General features: G+C 42.7%; 1 protein-coding gene across 1 annotated transcript in view; it reads left to right on the top strand.

The window, feature by feature from the left end:
* Nucleotides 1-22,149, top strand: part of LOC127008521 (uncharacterized) — a 65,758-nt gene that overhangs the window by 24,338 nt on the left and 19,271 nt on the right. Inside the window, exons 3-5 of the mRNA XM_050880668.1 lie at nucleotides 3,693-3,853; nucleotides 9,670-9,838; nucleotides 13,967-14,155. Of these exons, the coding sequence (XP_050736625.1) occupies nucleotides 3,693-3,853; nucleotides 9,670-9,838; nucleotides 13,967-14,155 (519 nt within the window). The remainder of the gene's footprint in view (nucleotides 1-3,692; nucleotides 3,854-9,669; nucleotides 9,839-13,966; nucleotides 14,156-22,149) is intronic.

The raw sequence follows: 22,149 nt of genomic DNA, 5'->3' as shown, positions 1-22,149 counted from the left end.
GAGGAGGAGGAGGAGGAGGAGGAGGAGGAGGAAATGAAGGGAGGCTAATGTTGGTCCACTTCAGCTGATCACTAATGCCACAACTGAAGACAGATGTGGCAGAGTGGTACGGAAGAAGAGACCCCCGCGGAATCCCCCCGTCCGCCAATTTCTCCTAGATTGACTATAGTAGTAGTAGTAGTAGTAGTAGTAATAGAATAAGCAGGAATAACAGAAGTAATAGTTATACTTATAGTAGAAGGATTAGTAGTAGCAGTAGTAATAATGGTAGCAGTAGTATAGTCAATCCAGGATGAACTGGCGGATTGGGGGGTGAGAGGTGCGGGTCAGCCCCGCACCGCAACTGCCACACACTCTCAATACTTCTCGCTTCCTCGCATATGTCAGCTATTTACTACCTTCAAATGAATTTAATTAAATAATTGGATAATCCAATAAGGTCATATAGCGTTAAGATTGTTTCGTTTTTAAGATAATAACAAATATTTTGTATAAATACCACGATTGTATTCCAACGTTGTCATTCTACACATCCAGAGCCCAGGTCACTTCTCTCAAGGTCATGGAAGGGTCAGCAGTTGGGCCCATGGGTGGCCCGCTCCCGCCTCTGCCTCTCCCCTCCCTCCCTCTCCCTGCCTCTCCACGTCGTTGGCTGCCCAGCCGCGGGAAAGAACTCATTTACAATGTAAACAAGTACTTTTTAGACGAAAAAAAAACCAGAGGATTTATCATACCACTCACAAGAGTAACTGCAAGAACAGCAAGAGCCACTAATGTTAGTGAAAGAACTATTGAAAGAGTCTGCGCCAAACTGGATCATGAGTGCATGACGAACAGGTCACCAAGACAGCCTGTATTCTCGTCCCCGAAGAAGAGAGAGAGAGAGAGAGAGAGAGAGAGAGAGAGAGAGAGAGAGAGAGAAGAGAACAGAGAGGAAATGAAGGGAGGCTTATGGTGGTCCACTTAACACCTTGACTCTAATCCCACAATTGGAGACAAGAGATGTGGCAGCGTGGTGCGGGAGGAGAGACCCCCGCAGAAACCCCCCAATCCGCCAGCTCCTCGTGGATTCACATAGTAGCTGAGTCGACAGAGTGACGGCGCCGCGTTCAAGAGGACGCGAGTTCAATCCCTGCCCGGTGCCACCAAGCTGGGATTTTTCAGCCGCCGCCGAGTGGCTTAAAACTAACCACATGCTGTCCAAAAGACCACCTATCAACCCGGACTCTAGATTCTAGGATTAAAAATGAGCTCCGGGAGGGCAGCATGAGCCAGTGCAAGATGGCGCCACAATAAACACTCGCCTGCGCCAGAACGGGCTGGGCCGACCATCAGGCCCCACCGGGAAGAAGCCTACTGACGCAATAGGCCGCGACGTAAAAAAAAAAAAAAAAAGTCACTCTAGGAGGAATTGGGGGACGGGGGGATTCCGCGGGGGCTCTCCTTCCGTACCACGCTGCCACATCTATGTCTCCAGTTGTGGGATTAGAGTTCATGTGTGATGTGGACCACCATTGGCCCCCCTTCATTTCGACCTCCTCCTCCATCTCTCTCTCTCTCTCTCTCTCTCTCTCTCTCTCTCTCTTCCTATAAGACAACATATATTTGGAGCATTCTTGCAGTTACTCTTGTGGGTGGTAGATAAATCCTCTGTTGTTTTTTTCGTCTAAAAAGTACTTGTTTACATTGTAAATGAGTTCTTTCTCGTGGCTGTGCAGCCAACGACGACTTGGAGAGGCAGGGAGAGGGAGGGAGGGGAGAGGCAGAGGCGGGACCGGGGCACCTGGTGAACCTTCCATGACCTTGAGAGAAGTGACCAGGGCTCTGGATGTGTAGAACGACAACGATGGAATACAACGGTGTCAAGTGTCGTGGTATTTATACAAAATCTTTGTTATTATCTTAAAAACGAAACAATCTTAACGCTATATGACCTTATTGGATTATCCAGTTATTTAATTAAATTCATTTAAAAATAGTAAATAGCTGACATAATTATGAGAGGAAGCGAGAGGTGTTAAGAGTATGTGGCAAGGTGCAGGGCTTAGCTGACCCGCAGCTAGTTTCAAATAAATTTACTATAGTAGTAGTAGCATGTGTGTGTGTGTGTGTGTGTGTGTGTGTGTGTGTGTGTGTGTGTGTTTTACACGCAAATATTTACTTGTTATATCCCCTACATTTACTTTTCATAACTTCCTCATTCCACCCTATCATTACCATTTTTTTAATGTTAATTATTTTGGAATATGTTTTTGGTTTCCAGCACGCAGATATATGCTAATCATAACCTCGTCATACTCTCACCTCCAACCTCTTTCCTTTCATTTCATTTCATCTCCTACTTCATTTTGATGTAGCTTTCATTCTCCGCCTCTTCTCACACACACGCCCTCCCGCTGGTTACCTGCCACCGCACACAGGTATGCAGCTGCTTCAATATTTACAGGTTGATATGTTACGGGCTCCTGACTCGTGTTTACGCCTCGCCTCTTATTAGTTCGTGTATAGTGAACTGTAAGCCGGCCCGCAGCCCATATAGAAACTTCTGTGGGCTTCGGGTAGGCCTCCACACTACACTTCAATGACGGCGTGTTATCACATTTCCATTATGTTATCTCCCCCTGCCTTTCATCACGCCGTTACATGATTTTCTTTAATACCAGTCTCTCTCTCTCTCTCTCTCTCTCTCTCTCTCTCTCTCTCTCTCTCTCTCTCTCTCTCTCTCTCTCTCTCTCTCTCTCTCTCTCTCTCTCTCTCTCTCTCTCTCTCTCTCTCTCTCTCTCGACTTCACTCCACATTTACATTTTTATCTTTCTTTTGTTATCTCTCTCACTCTCTCCCTCTTACTGCAGCTGTTTCATTCCGTTGCCTTCCGTTTCATCGCTCGTCTCTTCCTCCCTTTTACTGAATTTGCGTCGCTTCTTTTTTCCTCCTTTTTTCCATCCTTTCTTCCTTCCTTCGTTCCACGGAAATTCCTCAAAGACACAAAGGTCATCTATTTCCCTTGGTTCTCTCTACTTCACAGAAACTTGCCCCTTTCTTTCTCCTCTTCCTCCTCCTCCTCTTCCTCCTCCTCCTCCTCTTCCTCCTCCTCCTCCTCCTCCTCCTCCTCCTCCTCCTTCTTCTCCTCTCCGTCCTCGTCCTCGTCCTTCACCATGACAGGAATACCATAAGGCCACCGAGATTACTCACAAAGGTTACAAGCACTCTTCCTTGCATTTCTTCACTGTGCATTGGGCCCGGTATTCATGTTAGGTCCGTCATGTTTGGTCAACAGTTCCTTGCCACATTCGCAGGAACGAGCCACTGAAATTGAAGAACTTTCCTATTATTCATGATTTGCTCTTATCCACTTATAATCATCACATGTGTCATTAAAACTTTTCTTCTTCACTTTAAAGCTTGGTTCAAACTTGAAAAATGAAGCAAAATTTTTTTTTCGTATTATTGGATATGAATGATCTTAACACCTTTATCTTACATCTTATAAGTCCTGCGCGCATCAAACTTTGTCCCTTTAACTCCTTCCCTCTCATTTCGTTTGCCTGTTGTTTCGTCATCCATCTCTCCTTCTTTACCTCTCGGTGAAATCTCATAAAGTCACTAAACTTTGACTCACGTTCCCTCCTCGCCGTCACAGGAACGCCATAAAGTCACCAAAACTTATCTCCTTTTCGTTCCTTCCGCTGCAGAGTTTCCAGCATCGCCCCGTCCATCGAGGACATCATGGTATGCAGCGGCGAGCACGGACGGGCGAAGCGTGGCCTGGGCCTACTCCTCACCTCTTTCTTCCTGGTGGCGCAGGTGGCCGGTCTAGGCGTGCTGGCGCTCCCTTGGGCCGTGGCGCAGACAGGTGGGTGAGTGAGGCTGGCAGTCCGAAGGGTCCGCCAGGAGGTAGAGAGATGCATTGAAGGAAGGAGGATGGAAGAGAGGGAGGAAAGAGGAGTTAGTGGAAGGATATGAAGGAAGGATGGAGAGAAAGGAGCAGACAAGAGAGGGTAGTGAAAGGATACAAGAGATGAAAAGCCTATGACGCCGGTAGACTTTCTTGGTGGGGCCTGATGGTCGGCCCCAGCCTGCTATGGCGTAGGCAAGTGCTTTATAGTGGCGCAATCTTACTTGGCTCATGCTGACCCCCGGAGCTCATCTTTTATCCTCTCTTTAAAGAGAAAGAATCTAGAGTCCGTGTTGATAGCTGGTCTTCAGAACAGCGGTGACTGAAAAATTCCAGCTTGTGGCGGCGGGCGGGATGCGAACCCGCGTGTCCTCCGTGGACGCAGCACCGGCATGCTAACCACTCAGCCGCCGCCTCACCAATTGTGTATGATTGCAGTTTTTCAAGGCTAAGTGTCATGATGCTTACCGGTATCATGATAATTATGTAATGTATGTGTCTTAAGTTCTGTCATGGGAAATTTTAAATGTGATATTTTCATAGCTATGTATAATGAAAACTATAATTAACTACCCCGTGTGCATCAGCAAATACCTCGTGAAACATTCCGTAATATCTTGAATACTCCGCTACTATTCAGTTTTTATCGGATTTTTTTCATTAAGAATCTTGGTAACGGACAAACCAACAAATACAAGCAAAAAACAACTATTTCATTATCGATCTGCTAAGACGGATGATAAAAAGGGATGGACTACGGAGAGGAAGACATGGAGTGAGGGATAAAAAGAACAGATATTGGAAAGAGATAGGAAAGAATGAGCTAAGAGAGGAAGGAAGAATGATCGGTGAGAGGAAGGAGAACGGGAAGAAATAGTGGGGGAAGAGGAGGAAGGAGGAGGAACAGTACGAGAGAAGCAGAAAAATAGAATTGTTGGGAGGAATGGGAGAGGAAGGAGATGGTTTAGTTTATTACATAGAATTACATAGAAAATCAGACCACACAGAACCCATGGTCCAGACTAGGTGGTCTGTCCTTAAACCTAAGTGAATCTACTACTAATCAGATGGCTCCAAAACGTTGCTTTTCTACTCTAGTTAATATTAAGTTCAAGGAAGTGACGGTCGAGCTTGTTTTTCAAGGAGTCAGTCGTGTTACATTGGACCACTGACTGTGGGAGCTTATTCCATTCTCGCACTACAACGTTGGTGAAGAAAAATTTGATGCAGTCTGAATTTACTTGTCTACATTTGAGTTTTATGCCATTGTTCCTCGTTCGCAAAGTGTCATCGATCATAAACAATTTTGATCTTTCTACATTCGTGAAACTATTAAGTATTTTAAAACATTCGATCAGTTTTCCTCGGAGGCGACGTTTCTCAAGAGAGAACATGTTAAGGGTGGAAAGCCTTTCTTCGTAGGATTCGTTGCGCAAGGATGGGATCATTTTTGTTTCCCGACGCTGAACATCTTCTAATTTAGCAATGTCCTTTGCATGGTGAGGAGACCAAAACTGTACCGCATATTCCAAGTGGGGTCTGACTAAACTATTGTAGAGCGGAAGTATTACATCTTTATTCTTGAATAAAAAGTTTCTTTTAATGAAGCCCAACATTCTGTTCGCTTTATTTGCTGCATCGATGCATTGATGTGAGAATTTGAGGTTTGACGCGATTTTGACCCCCAGGTCCTTAACGCACTGAACGCTTGTGAGTTTAACGCCGCGCATTTCGTAATCGAACTTCTTATTTCTTGCTCCAACTTGAAGGACCTGGCACTTGTCGACGTTAAAGGGCATCTCCTATCTATCCGACCAAGCTGAAATTTTGTGCAAATCCTCTTGGAGGCCTTGCCTGTCTTCGTCAGTGAGAACCGAGTTACCAATCTTTGTGTTATTTGCAAATTTACTAATGCGATTATTGAGTCCAACATCCATGTCGTTGATGTAAATAATAAAGAGCACTGGGCCAAGAACCGAGCCCTGAGGGACGCCACTAGTGACCGGCGCCCACTCTGAGTTAAATCCGTCAATCACCACTCTTTGCTGTCTGTTGCTCAACCAATTCGCGATCCATTGGTTTACTTGACCGTCAATACCTATTTGCTTTAATTTATAAAGTAATTTATGATGTGGGACTTTATCAAACGCTTTCTGGAAATCAAGATAGACTACGTCCAATGATTTGGTTACGTCATAAACTGAGAAGAGATCGTTATAAAAGGTCAATAGGTTTGATAGGCAGGATCTTTTGTTACGGAAGCCATGTTGTGAATCCCCAATTAATGAGTGGCTTTCGAGGTTACTCACAATTTTGTCTCTAATTATGCCTTCAAGTAGCTTACCTACAATTGAAGTTAGACTAATGGGTCGATAGTTACCTGGTATTTTTTTGTCTCCTTTCTTATAAATCGGTGTCACGTTAGCCTTTTTCCAATCCGAAGGGACGATGCCTTGTCGCAAGGACATATTGAATACGATTGTGAGGGAGGAGACTATTTCGCTCTTTGTTTCTTTAAGCAGTATAGGATATACTTTATCGGGTCCGGGACTTTTATTTGTTTTAAGTGAATGGAGAGCTTTGAGGACTTCATCGGTTGTTATTTCAAAATTAGGCAATGTATGCTCGAGATTTACATTAGTTAGTACTGGTGCTGGTGGTGGTGGGAGGAAGACTGTTAGTATTAAACACCGAGGAAAAGTAACTGTTTAAGAGGTTTGCAATGTGTTGGCTGTCAGTCACTAGTGCACCGTCGCTGTTTGTTAAAGGTCCAATTGCACTTCTGATCGCCTTTCTGTTGTTTATGTAACTGAGGAAAGATTTCGGATTATTTTTACAGTTGGCTGTAATATTTTCTTCATATCTACGCTTTGCCTGACATACTAATCTTTTTACTCGTCGCCTGGCATCGTTATAAAGTCTAATGTTTTCGGGCGTGCTTTGTTCTTTCTTTAACCTGTAAAACAATTTTCTCTCCTTGACTGAGTGTTTAATTTCGCTATTAAACCAAGGTGGGCTTTTATTAGTGTTAATTCGCTTCTTGCACAAGGGGACGAATGTGTTCTGCTGAGTGAGTAAGTGATTTTTAAAGCTTAGCCAGGCTTCCTCTACATTGCCGTCATCTGATAGTTGTATTTCTGTTAGTTTTTGTCGGATTTCTACGAAGTTAGCTCTTTTGAAATTGGGCACCTTTACTTTATTTTCAGTCACTGATGTTTGAGCTCTAATGTCGACGCGCACTAATTTATGATCGCAAGAACCGAGGTGTTCTCCTACCGTGACATTACTGACTAGGTTATCTTGGGTCGTTATAACAAGGTCGAGTATGTTATTTTGTCGAGTTGGTTCAGAAACCATTTGGCTTAGATCATTTTCTTCTAGAAATTCGATCATTCTATGTGACTCGCCTTCTGTACCTGACAGTGTCGCCCAGTCGATATGGGGGAGGTTAAAGTCTCCTAATATCAGTGAGTCGTTGTTATTAAGTGACTGCCTTAAAACGCTGTACATTTCAAGGTCGTCATCGAGTGATTGCCGTGAGGCCTGTAGATGACAAATATATTTAAATTGACTTTTGCAATGTTTACTCGCACGCACAAATGTTCAACGTTACTGTCTCTTGGTATTTTGTCAATGGGTTGCAAATAGCTTTTGACAAAATGGGCGACGCCACCGCCTCTACGGTTTACACGATCTTTGTTAAACAGTCTGTAGCCATCTATGTTGTATTCGGAACTAAAATCAATATTTGTGGTGTCGATAAATGTTTCGGTTATAGCAATTATGTCAAAAATTTCTGTTAGAGCAAGACATCTCAGTTCATCAAACTTGTTTCTTAGGCTACGCGCATTGAAACCAAGGATTTTTAAGTTATCTAGAGGCTTGGTAATAGAGGTGGTGGTACTTGCGGGATCACGGTTACGGGTTTGTTGCGATGCATGGCGTCTATTTACACGGGCGGAGTGGAGGGACGTGGCTGAGGGTCGTTTTTGATCGGATGTCACGTACTGCGTCGTTGAGGAGCCTTCCGAATCTGGCTGCCCCTTATTCAGGTCAGGAAGGAAGGTCAGGTCAGGAAGAAGAGAAGGAGAGGTAGGAGAATACCACCAAGGGGAAGCGACGTAAGGGAGGTGTTCTACAGGGAATGAGGAAATGAGGACAGAAGAGTAGTACAAAAAACACTTAAGAAAATAAAAACAGGAAGACAAGAACCGAGGGAGAAATTTGTAAATGGTAATAAAAACAGGAAGATAAGAACCGAGGGAGAAATTTGTAAATGCTGGAGATATTCAAAGAAAGGAAAATAAGAATAGGAAAAGCATGGAAGTAATTAAGATGGAGTAAGACGGATGGATGGAATAAGACAAATAAAAAGCAAAGAAAAATATTGAGGAGAGGTATGCAATGAAGGCAGGGAGAAAAATAAAGATGGGAAGTGACGAAGAGGCTGAACAGGAGCAAAGGAATAGAAAAAGGGGAAAGGAAGGATGTGAAAAGGATGTCGGAAACCATTAGAAAGAGAAGAAAAATAATGTAGAGAGAGAGAGAGAGAGAGAGAGAGAGAGAGAGAGAGAGAGAGAGAGAGAGAGAGAGAGAGAGAGAGAGAGGAATTGCTACTCCCAAAGTTCATAATTATGTGTGTGCGTGCGTGTGTTCACCGTAACTAGACATTGTGATTATGATCCTGCAGAGCTTATCATTTGAAAGTTTTTGAAGGGATTTCCAGTTTGCAGGGAATTGTCCGACCCGTGTATGATATAATCCGATAAAATTTGCTTAATGAATGATGGCGGCTATCACCGAATTATTTCATCGGTTAATGCGGTGGGCGATGCGTATTATTTGAAATATGCTGCCCCATGGCCAGTGTAGGCACGTTCGCACGCACACGAAACAATATAAAAGGTAAATTGGAGGAATACGTGAGAGCCCATTACCCCGGGGCACAGGGCAAGTGTGACATTCGGGATTCCACAGTTTACAGTCTTCAGGTTTCCCCAGGTATACACAGTCTGAAAGGGAGAATGAAAAACTGGGTGGACCACGCCGACTGCCAGGCCGGGATTGTCGATTCTTAGCTAGGAATGAAAACCCTTTCACCACGGAGGAGTAAACGATAAATATCAGGAATACGTTCCTCTCGCTACGTTCGCTCTGCAGTCATTATTAAACACAGTGCAATAGGCAGAACCGAAAGTCTGTTACACTGATATATCTAAGACAGAGAATTTCGAAGCCAATTGGCAATATAAAGAGATCCTTAAATATCAGTCCCACGCGAGCTCCTCTTCGCACAAACACTACTAAATTAAAGACTTGGAGACCTGGTGAGCAAAGCGGCAATCTGTGGAGATTCATAAATAGCATTCTCACGCGAGCTCCGCCTCCTCCTCACGAAGTTTTGGTAGCAGCAGTTATGATACATGAAGATACACACTAACCGATTCCCTCCCTCCCCCTCCTTCACTCCCCTTACCCACCCCCCTCCTCTCTCCCCTTCACTTCACCTACACACTTAATCCACCTTCCTTTCTTCCCTTCCTTCACCATACCAGTCCATACCACACCTCCCCTCCATTCCTCCCTCTCCCCTCACCACACATTTTTTTCTTTTCCATGTTCTTAATATTGACTAAATTTACTATATACTGTACTCGTTTATTCACTTCATCAATGTCAGCCATGTTACGATGCTGTTATGTATATTGTAAACTCTATAACTTTCTTGGATAATATGAACATTCTACTATCATTACCTTTCCTCTGCGTCTCAGGTTGGCTGGGGCTAGTGCTGGTGGCGGCCGTGGGTGTGTGTGTGGGTGTGTGCGGGTGTCACCTGGGCACGTGCTGGTGTATCCTGGAGGAGCGCTGGCCGGAGTACCAGAGGGCGTGCCGCAAACCCTACCCCGCCATGGCCTTCCGCACTCTGGGCTGGCCTGGCTGGTGAGTACTCGCCTGAGAGGTTGGCAGGGTGAGGCGTGGGAGTGTAGAAGGGAATGGGTGCCAGTGAATGGAAATGGTGTGTGTGTGTGGGGGGGGGGGGGTATATGTGTGTAGGAGAGGGTATGTATATGTGGGGGCGGGGGATCATGTGTGTGTAGGGGGTGGAGTGTATGTGTGTGTGTGTGTGTGTGTGTAATTCACCCACGGCCTGATCACGGGCTGGATTCGTCATCGACAGCAAATACCCTCCCGATTAGAGAAAGGCTCATTGGTCGATCTCTGGGTAATGTAGGGACCTTCACACACCACTGTGTCCCTTGCTCAAGGAGGAACAGTAACTGCTCCTTGTCAGTGGAAAAATCCCGGCCAGAGCCGAACCTCCACCTGCCAGGCCGTGAAGCATGATAGCGCCGAGCTTTACCACTGAGATACCGGACTGCTCTGTGTGTGTGTGTGTGTGTGTGTGTGTGTGTGTGTGTCACGCTCATTACTTTTTCACAATCAAAACAAACGCCACAGAGGTGAAAATGCAGGACACAGGGTGCTGTACTTAAAGGTGCAGTATTTGTTTATATTTACTTTGTAGCCTTGATGTAGTGCAGCCTTCAGTATTGCATATATGTGATGGAAAAGGCTGATAGATATTAACATCTGTGTAAGGATCTGCTGGAGTCTTCCATTTCTTTTGATGAATTTATTTCAAAAGCTGACTTTTTTTTCATAGCGTTTTGACTTGAAATAGCTCACAATAGTGGAATGTAGCTTTGCCCTAGAGGATACCAGAATATCCATAAGAAAATTATAACTGGGGATTAAGTAAATTTGGTTGTCATATGGAAAAAGCATGTGTGTGTGTGTGTGTGTGTGTGTGTGTGTGTGTGTGTGTGTGTGTGTGTGTGTGTGTGTGTGTGTGCACACGGATGTGCCCAATTTAGATGAGTAGAAAATGAGCTGGGTCATGGGATCATATTCCTATCTTATGTCTCAGCCATACAAGTTTTAGGTAAAGGTAAAGTTAGGGGCATATGCTATAGCTGCATGTGGCCTCTGTGTTCATGCAGTGACCCTTGAGCCTGTGGTGGGAAAAACCAATTACCCCTGGACACAGGGCCAGTGTGACCTTTGGATTACCACAGTTTACCTTCCCCAGGTTTCTCCATATACCCATTTATTGACCAGTCCAAAAGGAGGATGAACAGCAGGGTGAGGTGCATGCTAACTACCTGGACTGAGATTCAAACCCGGGCCTGTGAATTCGTAGCTAGGCACGCTAACCACTGTACTACGATGACGCTGTATGAATTTATATTTAGGTTAATTAATTTTTGAGGGGAGTAGATGATTTCCTTGTCTAGGCTGTTTTACAGTTCAGTGGTTCTGTTTGGAAGAGAATTTCTTGATATCCCTCAAGTATCTTGCCTTTTTCAATTTTTTTCCTGTTCCCTTGTTGATTTCCTAGCTTATGAAATCAGATCTTCTCTATCAATTTTCTGTTTTTCTTTCAATGCCTTGAACCCTGCGATCATGTTACTTCTTAGGAAGGGAGCCCCAACTTTTCTAGCGTTTCCTCGTTCGTTTGATCTCTTGAACTAGAGACCATCTTGGTTACTGCTTTTTGTATTCTCTTGATCTTGATTATATCTTTCTTTTTATGTGTGAATCACACTACTTTTATTTTCCGACTTGGGATGAATGAATCACCATCAATTTTATCATCTTTGTCTTGTTTGTCAACAGCAACCCATGTGTTTCGGTATGGCCTTTTGTGTCTTGTTTATTGACACTGGATTGGCACTGTCAGTAGTGTCCAACCCGTGTGACCCCAAATTTGAGTAAATTGGAGGCTGTAGTGACCAAGTTTTCGTTTAAACGCTGGACAAGTCCGCCCCTTCCTCCTCCTCCTCCTTCCTTCACTCCCCCATATCCCTGGCTAGTGCTACTGCAGCTCGCACCGCCTTTCCTTCCTTCCTTCCTTCCTTCCTTTTTTTCTTTCTTTCTTTCTTTCTTTCTTTCTTTGTTTCTTTCTTTCTTTGTTTGTTTGTTTGTTTCTTTCTTTCTTCCTTTCTTCCTTCCTATCCCCCACTCCCTCCTCTCACATGGCGTGATCTCCTCCTCCCCCCTTCCCTGTCCCCTCCCTCCTCCCTCGGAAAGTTGCATTCCCTTCCCTCCCCCTCCTCTTCTTCCCGTCCTTTACTCCCCTGCCTGTCCTCCCTTTCCTCCTCCCTTACCTCCCTCTCTCCCTCTCCCAGTCCTCTTTAAGTTATAGTTATAGTTCGTCAATGGATAGCCAAGATAGGTACTGAAGTATCTTTTATAAATGGACTAGTGACTACCGCTACCGCAGTACCGCACACCGCGTACCGCACTGGGAAAGAAAAAAATGGGACCGCACTACCGCAACCGCACTACTCCGGAAAAAGTACCGCACTACCGCAACCGCACTACTGATTTTTCAGTACCGCGCCCACCTCTGGGTATAAATATTGATGATCTATTCCTAAAATTAACCTCAAAAACTGCATAGTGAATAATGCAAATTAGTAGCAAACAAATCAAAACAATATGTAGAAATGAGGAAAAAAATAAGCACTGGGGTCCACAGTGAGGTTGGTGGACTCTGCTGCCACCATCCTCATTGTGGGTTCAAGATCTTACTGCTTACTTTTTCCTTATTTCTAAGTATTGCAAGGATGAAAATGACTTTTGGTGAGGTTTGCTTGTTTGCTATTAATTTGCATTATTTGCTTTGCAGAAATCGCTAGTTTTGGTGGTAAATGTTCGGCACAGGTCATCACCATTTACCTTCAGTATCTGATAATGACTGATAGTGACTGATGATATGTCCAGCAAAATGAATGAGATTGACTTTTTATTATTTGTAGGAGAGGAGAGAGGTCAGAGAGGAGCAATGGTGGAGGCTGACGCATGGGAGGGGGGATGAGCCACCACCTGATAACCAGCACTCATTTCTCCAACAAACCTTACTAAATAAAGCGTGAGAGCAGCGGTGTAGGTGGAGGCACCACATGATTACCAGCACTCATTTTTCCCACAAACCATACTAAATAAAGCATGAAGATTAAAAGATTTTTCCTCATATAAAAATGAGTTTTGACTTTTTTTTGTTCGTGGGAGAGGAGTGATAATGGATGAAGATGGGTTGACTCATAGTGGAATGAAAGCGTCAGTGTAAGTGGAGGACTCTTGGTTATTATTACTATTATCACCATGAAATGTACTAGATCAGGGGTTCTTAACCTTTTCAGAGATGCTGCACACCAGCTGAGCCCCTTATTATTCAGTAAGCAATAGGAGCGTTGTATGCAATAGGAGCGCTGCAGTCATCCTCTAACTATACTTAGCACTAATTAGACCTCATCTCGATTATGCGGTTCAGTTCTGGTCAACCTACTATGGGATGGATATCAAGATGTTAGAATCTGTACAGAGGAGGATGACAAAGATGATTCAGGGGGTGAGAAACTTGCCTTATGAGGACAGACTGAAGCCTTTAAATCTACACTCTCTAGAAAGGTGAAGGTTGTGAGGAGACCTGATCGAAATCAATAAATGGATGAAGGGCTTCAATAAAAGGGATGTCAGTAGGGTTTTGGTAGGAAAAGAACCAAGTAGGACACGTAGCAATGGTTTTAAGTTAGATAAATTCAGATTCAACAAAGACATCGGCAAGAATTGGTTTACCAATGGAACAGGCTTGGCAGCCATGTTGTGGGTGTCAATACCATAGATACATTCAAGAAGAGGTTGGATAAAGTCATGGATAGTGAGGTAAGGTGGAGTTAGGATTGCAGGACCTGCCTTGTATGCCAACCGGTCTCTTGCAGACTCCTTATGTTCTTATGTTCTTAACTAATCTACTCCCTGCTAGCACACACCTCACTTCAACTACACACACACACACACACACACACACACACACACACACACACACACACACACACACACACACACACACACACACACACACACACACACACACACACACACACACACACACACAGCCCCCACAGACACATATCCACAAATCCACCCACCCACGTTGTCAACCCTCATTAATCCATCTCCAGGTATACAAACCACAACTCCCTCACCTGTCCTTGTCGCCAGGTACACCGTGAACGTGGTGCAGTGCGTGACTCTCTTCGGCGTCTCCATCGTCACCATCCTCCTGTCGGCTGAGCTCCTGGAGTCCGTGTTCACCCCGGTGCTGCCCAAGCTGACGATGTGCTCGTGGGTCCTGGTGTGCGGCGCGGTACTGGTGCCGTTATCCTGGCTGGGCACGCCGCGGGAGTTCTGGTGAGGAGGGGGAGAGTGAGAGGGAGAGAGGTTGAGAGAGGGAGGGAGAGGGGTTGAGAGAGGATGGGAGAGGGAGTGAAGGAGGGAGAAAGACGGAGTGAGAGAGGGAAGGAGAGGGTGTGTGTCAGATAGATAGATAGAGAGAGAGAGAGAGAGAGAGAGAGAGAGAGAGAGAGAGAGAGAGAGAGAGAGAGAGAGAGAGAGAGAGAGAGAGAGAATTTTTCTTATATAGATTTACATAGAAATACAGACCACACATACCCTATGGTCCAGACTAGATGATCAATCCTGAAACCTAAATGATTCTATATTAATCAGGTGGCTCTAAAACTTGCATTTTTACTTTAGTAAATATTAGGTTGAAGGAACTGTCGGTCGAGCTTGTTTTTAAATGAGTCAGTCGTGTTACACTGGACCACTGGAAGTGGTCCATTCTCGCACTGCAACGTTTATGAAGAAAAATTTGGTGCACTCTTAATTTACTTGTTAACATTGAGGTTTTGTGCCATTATTCCTCGTTCGCAAAGTTTCATCGATCATAAACAATTTTGATTTGTCCACATTCGTAAGTCCATTAAGTATTTTAAAACATTCGATCAGTTTTCCTCGGAGGCGACGTTTCTCAAGAGAGAACATGTTAAGGGTAGAAAGCCTCTCTTCGCAGGGTTTGTTGCGCAAGGAAGGGATCCTTTTTGTTGCCCGACAGTGAATACCTTCTAATATAATTCACCCTGCCTGGTCAAACTCTTTCGCCTCTGCCTGTCAACATCTACCTTTCCTTCTTGCTAGAAGTATGCCTTCATACAGCCTGTGCCTAAGAAGGGTGACCGCTCCAATCCCTCAAACTACCGTCCTATAGCTTTACTTTCTTGTCTATCTAAAGCTTTTGAATCAATCCTTAACCGGAAGATTCAAAAGCGCCTTTCCACTTCTGACCTTCTATCTGATCGCCAGTATGGGTTCCGCAAGGGGCGTTCTACTGGTGATCTCCTAGCCTTCTTAACTGACTCTTGGTCATCCTCTCTTAGCCGTTTCGGTGAAACTTTTGCTATTGCGCTGGACAAATCAAAAGCTTTTGATAGGGTCTGGCACAAATCTTTGCTTTCCAAACTACCCTCCTACGGTTTCTATCCTTCTCTCTGTACCTTTATCTCCAGTTTCCTTTCTGACCGTTCTATTTCTGCCGTGGTAGACGGTCACTGTTCTTCCCCTAAATCTATTAACAGTGGTGTCCCACAGGGTTCTGTCCTATCTCCCACTCTTTTTCTGTTGTTCATTGATGATCTTCTTTCCAAAACGAACTGTCCTATCCATTCCTACGCCGATGATTCCACTCTGCGTTACTCAACTTCTTTTAATAGAAGACCCACCCTACAGGAACTTAACGACTCAAGGCTGGAGGCTGCAGAACGCTTAGCCTCAGACCTTACTATTATTTCCGATTGGGGCAAGAAGAACCTGGTGTCCTTCAACGCCTCAAATACACAGTTTCCCCACCTATCCACTCGATACAAGCTTCAAAACAACTATCCCTATTCTTTGACAACACCCAGCTATCACCTTCCTCAACACTAAACATCCTCGGTCTATCCTTAACTCGAAATCTCAACTGGAAACTTCATATCTCATCTCTTACTAAATCAGCTTCCTCGAGGCTGGGCGTTCTGTACCGTCTCCGCCAGTTCTTCTCCCCTGCACAGTTGTTGTCCATATACAGGGGCCTTGTCTGCCCTCGTATGGAGTATGCATCTCATGTGTGGGGGGGCTCCACTCAACAGCTCTTCTGGACAGAGTGGAGGCTAAGGCTCTTCGTCTCATCAGCTCTCCTCCTCATACTGATAGTCTTCTACCTCTTAAATTCCGCCGCAATGTTGCCTCTCTTTCTATCTTCTATCGATATTTCCACGCTGACTGCTCTTCTGAACTTGCTAACTGCATGCCTCCCCCTCCCGCGCCCTGCTGCACTCGACTTTCTACTCATGCTCATCCCTATACTGTCCAAACCCCTTATGCAAGAGTTAACCAGCATCTTCACTCTTTCATCCCTCACGCTGGTAAACTCTGGAACAATCTTCCTTCAGCTGTATTTCCTCCTGCCTACGACTTGAACTCTTTCAAGAGGAGGGTATCAGGACATCTCTCCTCCCGTATTTGATCTTGCTTTCGGCCACCTCTTTTGTTTCTTTTTTAGGAGCAGCGAGTAGCGGGCTTTTTTTAATATTGTTTTTTTGTGCCCTTGAGCTGCCTCCTTTGTTGTAAAAAATAAAAAATAGCAATGTCCTTTGCATATTCCAAGTGGGATCTGACTAAACTATTGTAAAGCGAAAGTATTACTTCTTTATTTTTTAATAAAAATTTTAAATTAATGAAGCCCAACATTTTGTTCGAGAGAGATTAAGATGCCAACTATATCTTGTCATGTATACCAGTCATGTTTTTCTTACCATTTACCTTTCATTCCTGCTTCACATCCCGTCCTACCTTCCTTTCTTCACTGTTTTCCTTCCATCCTTCCTTCTTTCCTCTTTCTTATTCCCTTCCTTCCTCCTTTCTTTTGATTCCTTATTTCCTTCCATCACTTTTCTTCCCTTTTCCTTTCTTCTTCTTTCCTTTTTTCCTTCCTTTTATTTTTATTTATTTTATTTTTATTTTCCCTCAAGCTATTTTTTCTTCCTTCTTTCCACTTTTCTTAATTCTTCCTCCTTTGCATCTTTATTTTTTTCTATGCCCTCTCTGGCCTCAACTCTCAGAAGGCTTACGGACCTGATGGAGTGCCTCCTATTGTCCTTAAAAACTGTGCTTCCGTGCTGACACCCTGCCTGGTCAAACTCTTTCGCCTCTGCCTATCAACATCTACCTTTCCTTCCTGCAGGAAGTACGCCTTCGTACAGCCTGTGCCTAAGAAAGGTGACCGTTCCAATCCCTCAAACTACCGCCCTATAGCTTTACTTTCCTGTCTATCTAAAGCTTTTGAATTAATCCTTAACCGAAAGATTCAAAAGCACCTTTCCACTTCAAACATTCTATCTGATCGCCAGTATGGGTTCCGCAAGGGGCGTTCTACTGGCGATCTTCTTGCTCTCTTAACTGACTCTTGGTCATCCTCTCAGCCGTTTCGGTGAAACTTACGCTAGACATATCGAAAGCCTTCGATAGAGTCTGGCACAAGCCTTTGATTTCTAAACTCCCTTCTTTTGGATTATATCCCTCTCTCTGTTCCTTTATCTCCAGTTTCCTTTCCAGCCGTTCTATCTCGGCGGTGGTAGACGGTCACTGTTCTCCCCCTAAACCTATTAACAGTGGTGTTCCACAGGGTTCTGTCCTATCACTCACTCTCTTCCTGTTATTCACCAATGATCTTCTTTCCATAACCAACTGTCCTGTTCACTCATACGCCGACGATTCCACTCTGCATTATTTAACTTCTTTCAATAGAAGACCATCCCAACAGGAAGTACACGACTCCAGACTGGAGGCTGCAGAACGCTTAACCTCAGACCTTGCTATCATTTCCGATCGGGGTAGAAGGAACCTTGTGTTCTTCAGTGCCTCAAAAACTCAATTTCTCCACCTATCAACTCGACACAATCTTCCAAACACCTATCCCCCATTTTTCGACAACACTCAGCTGTCCCCTTCTCCCACACTAAATATATATATATATATATATATATATATATATATATATATATATATATATATATATATATATATATATATATATATATATATATATATATATATATATATATATATATATATATATATATATATATATATATATATATATATATATATATATATATATATATATATATATATATATATATATATATATATATATATATATATATATATATATATATATATATATATATATATATATATATATATATATATATATATATATATATATATATATATATATATGTTTTTCTCGTACTCTCCCTCTCTCTCTGTTCAGCATCACCTGCGCAAACTCTCACTGGTTTCCTTTTCCTTCTCTCCCTCCATCCCTTCGTTCCCACAACCCCCCCTCCCCATAACCCTTCTATCTGCTCACCCACCAATCTCGCTTCCCGAAATTTAAATCCTGCATCAATCCCTTGCTCTCCTTTCCTCCTACTTCAAATCTGCCCTCCCTTCCACCTCTCTCTCTCCCTCTCTCCCGCCCTCCCTTTCTTCCTTCTCCACCTCATTCCCACTCCTTTCCTCCCTCCCTCCCTCTCTTCAGTTCAATTCAGGCTCCATCATCTCTCCTGAAATTCGCTCTCTCAGTACAGGGCTTACTTTGTTTCCCATTCCCTGAATCTCATGAAGGGCGCGCAGGCGCACACACACACACACACACACACACACACACACACACACACACACACACACACACACACACACACACACACACACGTGATAGAAGTTTTTTTTTTCATAAAATCTAGAAAAGAACTTAGTTAAATAATTTATTATGAACAAGCGCATTGCGTCTGCTGCATATTAAATGAGCATTAAGAGTGTACGCCCCAACACCAAGCTAATGTAATGAGGATACTGACAGGTTTTACAAAGATATTCTGTCAACCATGGACAGGTTGTCGCCTCATTATAAATTTGATCCTGGGATATTTTAATTCTGAAATAGTGAAATAAAATCGCTGGAGAAACTGCGGTTGGGAATCCTAGCAAATATTCATAAAATGAGAGAGAACAGACCCATGGAGACTTTGCTGGACATCATTCCTGGAAGGCTATGAATAAATTCTTTGAAAATGCATGACAAAAGTGGACCTGGAAATCTCTCTTGGGTAACAAATGAGATTGAGTGCGTGTTCAAACACAAGCATGACGTACTTTTAAAACGTAGCAGTCCTCAACAACATAAATTTTAGTAGTGACCACAGAATGGTGAGATGCGAAATCAATATCATCCTGAGAAGAGAGAAAATTTCCTTGATAAGGAAGATATTCACGAGCTCAATGAACCTGTATAAGAGAAAACCGAATTTGCAGTCAGTATCCAAAACTGATATGTTGCCCTAAACAACTAATAAAATTTTGGCATTTAATAAATAAACGAAAACTTCATTAAAATTTTGAAAGAAGCTGCGCTGAAGTGAGAGTGAAAAAGGAGAACAAAACCACTGTAGACTGTCTCCAAAAAATAATTACTAATGCAGAAACATGAAAGTATCAGAGAAAATAGAAGTAGTAGAACTTACAAAGTCTATTACTGAGAAAATGTTAGAAAGACGTGTGAAAGTTTAACATGATGAAATTTTACGAAGCTCTAATTTCAGGCACTAGTGTAAAACCTGTTAAGAAAAAATTAGGCATTGGAAAAATTAGATTTAGGGTAAGGTGGGGTAAGTTGCCCCCCTTAAGGGAGTTTGCCTGTTGTAGCCACAATTTTTGCAATAGAATGTTGAAAAGAAGTTCTGTTGAAAACCTAGGCTAAGGCCTATCTATGGTATATATTATATCCACTCATTATGATTTTTATTTTATTATAATGACAATTTTTTTTAAATAATAAAGGGGGCTTCTTACCCCGCATGTGGGGTAAAACGCCCACTGGGTAGGCCTTTTACCCCACTCTGGCTTACACTAATAAAACTCACAAAAACATAAGAAAAATATATTTTTCACATTATAAAAATATAAAATGAATTCCCTTTTTGAAAACTATACCCTATATATCTCTCTTGATGTGAAATATAGGAACATAATCAAATTTGTGTCTCCAAATTAATAGAATGTAAAACGAAACAATTAATTAATTTTCTAAAAGGTATCCCCTTCTTTTAGACTTGTAATATTAGACTAACTTCCCTTTCTTCTGAATTTTTGTAAGAAAAGGAACATCTACTTCCATGAAAAATATACGGAACTAAATATTCAATTACTTTGATAAAATATGTCCTTTCTGTTGAATATTGATATCTGAAACAGTTAAAAACACCAACTCCCATATATAGTCTCAAACTCAAGTGTTCCCTTATGGATGCCTTTCAAAAACTTAAGAATTTATATTTATAGCAATACCGTAATGCCTAATCAGGCTCGCAGTTTTGACATGCTTACAGATCTAGGCCTAGTCCAGTTGTGCATTCTGCATGTGACCAGTTTCTACAACCCCGACATTTGACCCATTTTTCTGAAGGTCTGCTATTAGCAAATGGTTCCACACACCAAACAAGACCATTTGACAATTTGCTGATAATGAGGTAAAAGGCCCACATGTGGGGTAAGAGGCCTCCCAGTGGGCAACCTACCCCAAAGGCACAGGGGGCCTCTTACCCTGACAACTCATATATACACAAAATGTCACCATCTTTCCTACAAGTAAGTAAGCAGAGTATAAAAACATGCAATATGGTCTAGACATCTTAGAGCAATTATCCATAGCCATCAGGCTAACTCTCCAGTTCGTTGTCGCTAATTAGGTATCATTAAAATCACTGAAGACTTACAAGAAATTAGTCAAAAAGAAGAAATGTCCCCTTGTGGCCAGAGCAACTGTCCATTGTTTACTCCAGTAGTTCCTGTGAGCACAGAGAGTTGGCGTTGCCTACTTGATCATGTGACTGCTTGAGAAAAGAAAGAAAGAAAGAAAACCAAAGGGGGGCCTTTCACCCCAGGGGGGCATCTTACCCCACCTTACCCTATGCCTTAAAGCCAAGCTGCGACAGCAGGAACGAAGTAACCAAAGTAGTCGAAGAGTCCTACGGTGAACTACATATTTCAGACATTGAGTCCCTACCTGAAGTACGAGGAGGTATCACTGATTTTTTAGCAATAAGAAAAGACAAAGCTAAAAGAGAACTTAATAAGTGAAAATGTTATTAGTATAGATCTTAGAAAGACGTTGAACAAAATGCTGTATAAAATCAATCGAAGCTCTTCATTATGTCTCGAAAATGGAATAATTTCGAAAGTCTAGTAAAATCCTGATATAATCTTCATTAACCGCAAGAGCGTTTGGAGAACGGTGGCCGAGTGGACAGCGTGCGGGCGTGGTGAGTCCGTGGACCTAGGTTCGAGTCCCTCCGAAACACGCTGATTTTTCAAGCCATCGCCGAGTAGCGGAAGATCCAGATCTTCACTCAACCCTAACTTCAGCGACTTCGTTAAAGTGAAGCACCGGGGGGGCAGCATAGGCCAAGCGAGAGTCATATATCACGGCAGCCACTATAAATAAAATTTGCCTGCGCCACTAACGCGCCGAGGTCAACCAAGAGGCCCCTCAAGACAGCCTACCGGCACTATAGGCAGTGTTTAAAAATAATATATATATATATATATATATATATATATATATATATATATATATATATATATATATATATATATATATAAAGACAATAACTCCACCAGGCTGAGCAATTCCCTCGAGTTACATCTTTCCACCGAGTGTCATGAACACTGGGCGGTTAGTGTTGGCGTAATCCTGCTGACAAACAAACCGAACAGACAACGTAACCTCCTACTGCTACTACTACTCCTACTTCTCCTGCTAATAATGATAATCATAATGTTGATAACAATAATAATAATAATAATAATAATAATAATAGTATATTATTATTATTTATTATTATTATTATTATTATTATTATTATTATTATTATTATTATTATTAATATCATTATTATTATTATTTTTATTAATATTATCATTATTATTATTATTATTGTTGTTGTTGTTATCAGTATCGCTCGCCTCGGCATAGCGAGAAGAGCGATAATATTTTCGTCGTTATCCGTCTGTCTTTTTGCCTGCCTCTGTTTCTGTTCGTTACCAAAATACGTATCTCAAAAACGGAATGACGTGGTCACTAGATACACATAAGAGCATCCTTTGGGGACTATCTCAAGGTGATTAACTTTAGCGAACGTAGGAAAAAAACTGACAATGCTAGCGAGTAAATAAAAACAATACGACTGCCTGAATGATTTTGGGCAGACCATCAGTGTTTCCTGGGGCATCCGGAGGGGCTT

The sequence above is a fragment of the Eriocheir sinensis genome, chromosome 4 (assembly GCF_024679095.1).
Source record: "Eriocheir sinensis breed Jianghai 21 chromosome 4, ASM2467909v1, whole genome shotgun sequence".
Taxonomy (NCBI): domain Eukaryota; kingdom Metazoa; phylum Arthropoda; class Malacostraca; order Decapoda; family Varunidae; genus Eriocheir; species Eriocheir sinensis.
Note: the sequence above shows the minus strand (reverse complement) of the source record. Positions and strands in the feature narration are given on the sequence as shown.